Below are 9,685 nucleotides of genomic sequence, written 5' to 3' on the forward strand. Positions count from 1 at the left end.
GATTCCTTCCTATTCTTCAATAGCCAATCTCTGCCTGAATTACTTCCATTTGCTTCCCTGTTTCTGCCTACGAATGATAAAAAAGGCAGGAAGCAGGTGGCTTGCTGCATTGTCCATGAATCACAGCAGGTTTGCCTGCCTGCCCATCCGGTGACCCTTAGTGGCCTGTTCTTTTTTGGTGAAATACGTAAAAAAAGCATAATCCAATTTTTTATTATCCACTACTAATGCTGATTTTGTTGTGTTTTTTGTCAGTGATGTCCTTTGTAAGTGAACCCCAAAAAATCAGATGCTTCCTATTTCACTGATAATGTTTGCACACTACTTCTCATCAAGATACATTTCATATTTCTGCTGGTACCCATCTAATCATGGATTCTAGTTTTTTCGCCAGCACATGCTTGACAAAGGAAATGCCACCTCCTCTGTGTTGAAAATATGCCATTGGTTTCTTAGTTCTTGTACATCTCCAAGGAGATTACCATATTACTCCATATTCCACGCCAGGATTTTCTACATACCATTGTAATCTAGAATTTGAGTCTAATTGGTAAGCAATGTGAATCAGGACTACAAGGGATACGATCTCTTTTGAAAATGTGTTACTACCTCAATTTGAGAGTCTATAACTTTTCAATGGTTTGCAACCAGAATTCCAGTTGAAAACCACTGATACTTATAGTACAGGTTTGCAGTTCGCAGTCCACTACACACCTCTTCCAAACTACAAATTGGTAACCATTTCCAATCCCATTTTAGTTGTCGGTTAAAGTTTAACAACTCCTAAAATGGAATAACAATGGAAACAAGTATTTTACAGCCACAAACGCTCCTATTTTGGAAATTGGAGCATTTGGAAACTGAAAAATCGGTTGGTATCTGTGGCCTATAATTCTGTTTCCATGCAGTATGCATATGATAAGGGCAATTCTTGTTTCTCTGCATTTGCCTGAAGCATGCTGAATAATTGCATATCCCCACAGTACGACTGTTGTGTGCTCAAGTAGAAATAATATGAGCACTCCTCCATCTCTCGTCTTGCTCTTGGGTGCCTTGAAGTCACGATAGCTGCACTCATCACATTGGTTCTTGTACTTTAGATCACTTGCAAATCAAAAGTCGATCACCTATAATTGTTGTAGCAAGAACAGGACTCTTAAGCCTTCTTTGTTTACGTTCAGAAGCATAGTGGAATGACCGGTCCAAAGCTGTGTAGGTGTTGTTAGTAGAGTGGAAGTGAGACACATTGTACAACAATACAGTTTAATGTCAAATAAATGTATATGTCATAAAAAAGATCATATTGGAGAAAGGACTCTAAGCATGGGTAGGGGTGCAGGAAGGGGGATTTATTGTGGGGGAACGCAGTTGCTAAATTGGACCTTGGTTTTTCTATGTGCCTAATGGTTCTGTCTACAGTGCTAACCTGCAGATCTAACCTATTCGTCTCCTGACAGTGTGTGTGAATGGTTGTTTTTCTGTTCTGCACATTGTTTCTCCCATTCCTAGTGAGCAGCAAATGTAGTAAACATCCAAGGTCATGGCACCACAAACATCCACTTAAACCTTTTCCACCCAGAATGGGGTATAGACGCTGAATGTGGAGAGGCAGCTAGGCTTGAGTGCTCAAAGACGAGCTTCTTTGCTCCTCTTCAGAGATAATTGATATTTCAAAAGTCTCAAGTATGTGACTCACTTTAGCCTTCAGACGAAGAGGCACTCAGGAGATATACAGCAACACACCTTCATGGATCATGACAAAACAGGCAGCTCCTTACGAGGGCATGCCCACAGGCTGCTCTGGGAGGGGGTATTTGAGTGTGATGATTTGGGCAGTCATAGTTGTGATGGTGACTTTTTTTGCTTCACCCAGCTCATCCACTCGCTCTCCACAACTGCATGAGAAACGTCCCCATCTGGATGAAGGACAGCTGCCTGAAGCTCAGCACGTACACAACTGAAGTGCTGATTTTTGGCCTCCACACCTGTCCGTGGAACGACAACAGGTTGCCATCGAAACTCTGACGCACCCCCAAACCGAAGGACCAGGCACGTAACCTCGGCATCATCCTCAACAGTGAACTCTCCATGAAACGACAGGTCAACACTGTCATATCAGCCTGCTTCCACTCTCTCCGCATGCTTCACACAATCTTCAAATGGCTCCCTATCAGCACCAGGAAAACAGTGGCGCAGGCCCTCCTCACCAGCTGCCTGGACTACAGCAACGTACTCTATGCAGGCACCACCAGTGAACTCATGGGAATACCCCCAGACGATTCAGAATGCAGTAGCCAGACTGATCCTCAACCTGCCCAAAAGAACACACATCACCCAGCACCTGAGAGACCTCCAGTGGCTCCCGATCCAGGAAAGATGCCAGTTCAAACTACTGACCAACGCCTGCAAAGCCCTCCACGACCAAGGACCGATGTACCTGAATCACCACTTGAACTACCACAACCCTTCCACCAACCTCCGCTCTGCCCACTTCACCCTCGCACACCACGTATCCCTGCTGCCACACCGGAGGACGATCATTCGCCCATTTCCCCACCAAGTCCTAGAACGCCTATCTCCCCCCACCTCTGAACATCACCCTCTTGCTGACAGACTTCAGGAAGAAACTCAAGACCTGGCTCTTTGACTGAAACCCACTACTCCGCCCCTGAATACTCTCACGGGTGATAATAAGCTGCACTTTAGAAATAGAGTTTGATTGATTGATCATGTAATGGCATTTTATGTGTCATGATGAAGTTGCTATGGGATTTTACCATTTGATTCATATCACGAGCTTGAGCGGTTGTTCCTTGCTTGGCCAGAAGTGTTAGTGTTCTGCTGGCGATGCTTAGCCAACTGTATGGCAACGATGCCATGTTGTGTGTAGCAGTCTTTTATGTATTTTGACTCTCAAATGGATTGCGTCACACGTTGTCAAGCTTCTGTCACTTTTTCGTATACTGTGATGTCATATGAGATTGCATACAATTCTTTCTCTTTGCTAAAATCTTTTTTTGTTACTAGTCTCAGTATAAACTTCTTACTGTTCCATTTTAGAAAGAAATACTGCGGGATTTGGACTAGTTATTTGTGTTTAATTTGTCAGCCACGTAATCTTTTTTTTTTTTGCTTTTCAGGTATTCAGCTCCGCAAAGTAGAAGAGCAGCGAGAGCAAGAAGCCAAACATGAGCGCATTGAAAATGACGTGGCTACCATCCTGTCTCGCCGCATTGCTGTGGAATACAGTGATTCCGAAGACGATTCAGAGTTCGACGAGGTGGAATGGCTGGAATGAATTGAACCCATCGGTGTACTGTGCAGAACTTGAATGCTGATGTCCATTGTAGTACTTGTTTGAATCTGTTCGGCCATTTTTAGTGTGTTGTATTTCTACTGATACACTACAAAAATAATCCACATTTTTTTATACTTCTCTGTTTACAAGAAGTTAGCTCAACTGAAATACTAAACATGTTAATGGTGGTTTTTACATGCATATTTCCCTTGGGAGAGCATACTTTTTGTTCAAATAGACCACTAAGTATTACGCATGGGAAACTATTGGTAGTGTAGACGACCATCTTTTTTTGGTTTGTTGCTCAACATATCTTACTTGTGCACTTTTATTTTTAGGATAATGAAGGCAACTGCGGTTTGAATTCCAAGAGCAGCGCTCTCTACTTATTTAAGCTGATTCCGTTTTTATAACATTTTAGTGACATTAAACCTCGCTGTCAGATATCACTGCCCAATTAAATCTATTTGTCAGGAGAGTGCATATGGGATGAGATTCAGGACTTCTGAATGCATGCACACACTTGCATCTCACGCCCTATTTCCCATTGTTGTGAGTTGAAAATGTTTAGCCCTCTCTGTTTCGAGTGGGAAATGTCTAATTTTGAAGCACATGTACGGGCTCAGCCACCAGAGCGAGAAGTTCGTGATTGAGTGGGACTCATCGACTCCCCCCCCCTACCCCCCCCCCCTTTGTCTTGGTGTGTGCCCTCCTGAGATATCCTCCAATTTTCCTCCACTATTCTCTTTTCCCACCTCCTGTGTACAGCTTACTCAGTCACAGAACCTGCCACTCCTGTGCTGCTTTCTCTTATAGCAGCACCATCAAGGGGCGGGGTGCTGTATGGGAAAAAATGTTGCTCAGTGGCAAAGTTACTTACTTTGGAACCAAAAGTGTTGGTTTCATTCTCAGCTTCACTCTCTACGATCCAGGGCAAAGCACTACATATCCCTGTGGTTTGATTTCCTAGTCTTCCAAAATTTTGACAGCTCAGAAGTGTTTTAGTTTACATTGTGCTCGACACTAGAAAATGAATGCATTTATCTTGACCCACATTTCTACGCCGCAGAAGTACCATGAAGCCATTTGCACTGCAATATTTTTCTTGAAATGGTTGTTTGTTGACCTTCGTTGAAACGTGCGGTCATTTTCGCCTTTTTTGTGCAGCTCTTAAGGATTTTGTACACACTAAATTAATTACAAATGAAGTAGCTCTGCACCAATCCACGACACACCTGCCCTTGTCCCCTTTTCACCCTTTCTCCAATCATATACTCCTAATGTATATATTCTACACCGCGTCTGACCAAAGTTGCTCCCTGAGATTTTACATTATTACATTTTGAATTCCATCCTTACTTTTCAGTGATTGTTGCTCTGAGTGGGTGGACAACGTGTTTTAATTGTTTTTGCCTTTTTTTAAAAGACTATTGATAATGGCCTTATTTTTGAATGTTGTTTGTTTTTTCTTCCAAGTACATATTGTGAGGTACTAGTTTGCCTGCAGTACAGTAGTTGCAAATAATTCAAACCCATGTGGAAACTTCTGACTTAAACAAGCTGTGTAACTTATGCAACTGTTAGAAATAACAGTGTGATTTAATAAATCTTAATTTTAAATGTGTCTCAATTGTTGCTTGACTTTTTTACAGCCATACTCTTGTGTCACTGATTTCATATAATGCTAACAAATTTGTAAATTTTAAGGCTGGATCCAAATCCTAGAAGCATTGGTTCATCTGACCTTTTGAAGAGTTTTTTTGAAGAGTGTGATCCAGATATAAAGGTATGCTTGTCAGTACTTTGACCCTTTTTATCACAAAAAGGACCTTAGAGGGAAAAGACCAGTGTTGCCCTCCACTCAAACGACATCAATAACAATGAAACCCTGTCTTATGGACGCAAATAGTGTCAGTATGCAATGCAACAGATCACACTCGTATCAGTGCTTGCCTTGGCATTACCCTCATATCTATCGTATTTACATGGGTATCTACTGCAATGCGCCCAACACCTGAAAATCATGAAAAAACGTTATTTTTTTAAATAAAAACCGGGAAGGTGGTTAGGTATATTGGTTAACATCTATTGACAGTCGAACAGAACGTCACACAATGACTGAAAAATCAGTCTATCCAGTGCTAACCCAAAAGTATTTCAAAGGTGTTAAAGCAAATTCAGTAACAAAAATCATCCGTCAAAAAAATATGTGACGAAAAGAATGACACCTCACGGGAACACCACCCTCGGAGTAACTGGCGAGTATTCACCAGACTGGGCCCCTTTTCTCATCACTGGTCGTCATTCAATTAAAAAACGAAAGTAGTACTTTGACCCTTAACAAATTGATTGTGAATGCTGGTATGCTATTCTGCTATTGCTATGGACTATCCGCTGTCTGATGAATTTCCACCTGGTTCCAGGGTTACCATTGCAAGCAAGAGTGCGACCCACCTTCTGATGTGTTTGGGCGTTGCAATTTGGTGCCCCTGTTAGTTGTCTGTACCATATTCATCAAACTGTGGATGTATGATTTTGGTGTTTATAGGGTTGGGCCGGTAGGCTTTCCTGTAGTTGCTTGTTCATTGTCCAGGTCAGTAAACAGAAACACACAACCCTGCAAAAGCGCTGGGGACTTGGGAGGACTAGCGAGTGGGCTACATACATTTTTATTGAAAGGTGAGCACTTTGCAGACTATGTTGGTCCTCATGGCAATAGCCTAATTGTTGCCTGTTGGTTGTTCAAAAGAATTATGAACTGCTCCCCTTTACTTAATACTTCCATTACTGATTTGTTCCATCCATGTTTTTGTTAATACATACAATGTCAAATGCATGCTTTCAAGATGTTTGCCTTCATCAAGTCCACTAAGTTTTCTCCATGAATGGGGGATATTTGGCTGTTAATGTTTCAATAAAATGCGAAGCTGCAGGGCCCCTGGTTATTTGGCCAACCGAACTAATGTGCTTGCTTGGGTCACAATTACGTTGCTGTAATTAGTCACAAAATATATCTGGTCAGTCAGTCACAAAAAAGTTATTCGGCCAATTACGGCCATAAAATTACAGATGATAAAAACATTTCATAAACAAATAGAGCAGCAGTTCAGGTGATAAAAAAGATTTCATAAATAGAGCTGCATTTCAAGGTTCAGGGCATATCTGGGTATAATAGTGCTTTTCGATTTAGACACTACATAGGGTACATGCCAATGATAAGATGCATAAAACATTTATAAAAAGGTGCAAAAGGGTCTCGGACTAAAAATGATTTTTATTAAATAGTTAAAAACTGAGATCAAATCCTAACATACTAATATGCTAAGGGTGGGGTAGTTATAATGCGCCAAATGTGTTTCCAACCCCCAGTGAAATGCGGACAAAATTTCCCACTGCCATGTGAATATTCTAATTCTCCAGCCTTTGCAATCGGTCAAAAGTCTCCTTATGTGGGTTTTTATTAAATAGAATATAAATTAGGGCAAATAAATCACTTCCTAGCATGAGCATACAGAGTGCAAAATGCAATAAAGTGCAATGTGCTTTGAGTGGCAGTGTTATTGCATGGACATGTAGGCAGTGGTTCTCCCCAGTCAATACTCCTAGGAAAAGCATCTATCAGTGCAATAGACTAAATCGCAGTCTTGTTAATTAAAGCTGAGGTTCCCATTCACAAACAAGGAGAGATAAGGCTCACACTCATGTGTCAAATTGATTGGATTGTAAGTGCGGCTTACAAGTAGATTATCAAAGGCCGCCTGGTGGGCCATTCCTTGTCTGTATCCAAATGCTTCCTTTACCTAGGAGATAGCCCAGGCCGGGTTTTCGGTGTACTCCTGAAGGTCTAACTCTAGAAATTATTTTTTATAAATCTAATTCGTGGTATATTGAGAGCATTGTCCAGAGAAAGACATCCCTCCAGTGCTTCCATAGAGAGTTGGACAACAGAGTTCCCCAAATCCTCAGCCATAAGAGTACTGGTACCATCTTTATCCTGTCACCTACAGGTGTTAAGTCCAACTCTGATAGGCACATAAAGGCAGGGCATGATTGGGGGACGACCTGTAGCCTATGAATAAATGTATTTTCTACCTGCTGAATTGGCCCAGGACTTTTATATCCCCAGACCCCTGCCCCACAAGTCACCACAGAAACACATTTGCTCTGATAAATCTCTGTCAGTTCTTTGATCGGTTTGTGTCCCAGCCTTCTCGCAGATGAAAACACTGCCGCCACAGCTCTTTGAGTATGAGCAGCCCTGAATGGATGCAGGCTGTGCCAGGTTAGGTTTTGATCAAAAGAAAGCCTCAGATAATTAAAACACTTCACTCTATGGGTTTGTGACCCCCTACCCCTGAAGAAAGTCCTAGTTTTCACACTTCTAAGGCCTAGGCTCATTTTATGGTTTAAATCTTTTTAATTGATTTTAAAGATGCATAGGTTAACATTAGACGCCGCCTTGGGGAGAGGAGTTGGCCTAACGGTTAGGGCGGTCGACCATGAATCTGGGGAACATCCTGGGATTCTGGGCAAATCAGTTAATATCCCCGTGCCTAACAAAAATGAATGTGTCCTCATGTAAGAGTAAGAAGCAAAAGTATAAGAGAAATAGGATGAGAGTTCTGGTGCCTGGGGAGGATTTCTGCGTACACATGGCTAGTGGTTAGCCACAGGTGGGATTATTCTTCGCTTTGGGAGTGGTCTCCTGAATGGGAGGTTGTGTTGGGGAGTCAGAGCACTCGGAGGTATCTTGGGCAGGTAAATTCCATAAATTCGGAGGAGAGGAATTTGATGGTGGTACCCCATGTTTTGTCGAATATGGGTAGAGTACGGGACAAGCCGGCTCTGATCTTTCCTATGCCCAATATCTCCCATACCTTGTATAGCCAGTCTATCTTAGTCAGGACCTCTTTCGTTCCACTACGAGCCAGCAGCGCTTGCTTGGCGGCTCCTAGTGTTACAGTGATGGCCTGTCCACGACTTGACTTAAGAGGGTATGTAAGGGGATTTGCCAGCCCCAGCAGGGTGTGGCTGGGCAATCTGGGCATTTTGGTGTGGTGAATGGAGTCTTCCTCTAGCTAGACTGTGTTCCAATAGGCCTGTATTTTCAGGCAATGCCAGAGAATATGGGTAAGGGTGCCTGGTTGCCCACAGGTGTGCCAACACAAATCGCTTCCCCTGGGTTTCCATTTTGCAGTTCTAACCAGGGTATAGTATCAATAATGTGCAATCTTTAAAAACATTTATTTTCCTGCGGTACTACAGGAGGACGCTCTGGCCCAGTGAAATATGTCCTGCCACTCATTAGGGGGAAATTCCCTTTCCATCTCCGATTCCATCTATGCTGCGCTGGGGTCTTAACGATGTGTTGGGGCTTATTAAAAAAGGAGTAAATATTTGACAGCAAGAGATTGTCTGACATGCGTGTGATGTACCATATCTCAAATTTAGTGAGGGAGCGGCCAGCATGTGGTTGCACCAGAGGTTGTGTTACCCAGTGTTGGATCGCCAGATATTGCCAATAGGGGTCTTGGGAAATCCCAAAGCCTGAGACTAATCCCGGGAAGTCCATAGTCCCCTTCTCGTCGAATAAGTCACCTATCCTTTTACAGTAGGCTTCTTGCCATTTCAGATACCCGGACCCTTCCCTCGCAGGGGGGAAATCTGGGTTACCTATTAAGGGTGTTAGTGGAGAAACGGGGCTGAAAGGCCAAAGGGTTCCTGTACTCTGTCCCACACCCCAATTGTCGCCCTCAGTACTGGCGAGATGTAAGTGCCAGCCGGTCTATGTCGTTTAGGGAACCAGTTAACTTTCCATATGTGCTTTCCTGCAATTGTGCGACTTTAATTTGTACCCCAAGACCCCCATTGACTTGCTTCAGGAATGTTTGATGTCGTGCCATGCAGGATCTTTTCCCTTCCCATAAAAAATTCCTGATATGGTGTTGTAATTGCGCCAGTATTTGAGGGGGGGGCATAGTTGCAACTTCTGCGTCATGCATAGGATGTGGGGCAGGAGAGTCATTTTGAGAGCCGCAAATTTGCCTAGCCATGACTTGGTGTGTTTCTTCCAGTTAAGAAGTCAGCGCATGGTCTCATCCAGTAAGGATGAATAGTTAGCCTTAACCATCCTTTCCGTCGTGTGTTATATCTGCTGCCTAAGTAGTAGACGCCCACTTGGGCCCACGCGAATGAGAATTCCTGACCAGTTGATCCTGCTCAGCTCAGGGCAGGGTTAGGCCAAGTGCCAATGTCTTTTGTATGAAGATTTTGAATCTTGATTCTGCACTGAATGTCTTAATTTCTTCTAATAGGGGGGGCAAGGAGAGCGTCCTGCGTGTGAGGAATTGTACCACATCGTCCACGTACAGTGAGATTTTGTGCTCT

The 9,685-nt window shown here is 43.1% G+C and overlaps 1 protein-coding gene across 1 annotated transcript in view; it reads left to right on the forward strand.

Annotated features, from left to right (window-relative positions):
* WASF1 (WASP family member 1) overlaps nucleotides 1-4,922 on the forward strand; it is a 377,364-nt gene extending 372,442 nt beyond the window's left edge. Inside the window, exon 9 of the mRNA XM_078649171.1 lies at nucleotides 3,141-4,922. Coding sequence (XP_078505297.1) covers nucleotides 3,141-3,298 — 158 coding nt within the window. The 3' untranslated portion in view covers nucleotides 3,299-4,922. The remainder of the gene's footprint in view (nucleotides 1-3,140) is intronic.
* Nucleotides 4,923-9,685: the final 4,763 nt, after the last annotated feature.

The sequence above is a fragment of the Lissotriton helveticus genome, chromosome 6 (assembly GCF_964261635.1).
Source record: "Lissotriton helveticus chromosome 6, aLisHel1.1, whole genome shotgun sequence".
Lineage (NCBI taxonomy): Eukaryota > Metazoa > Chordata > Amphibia > Caudata > Salamandridae > Lissotriton > Lissotriton helveticus.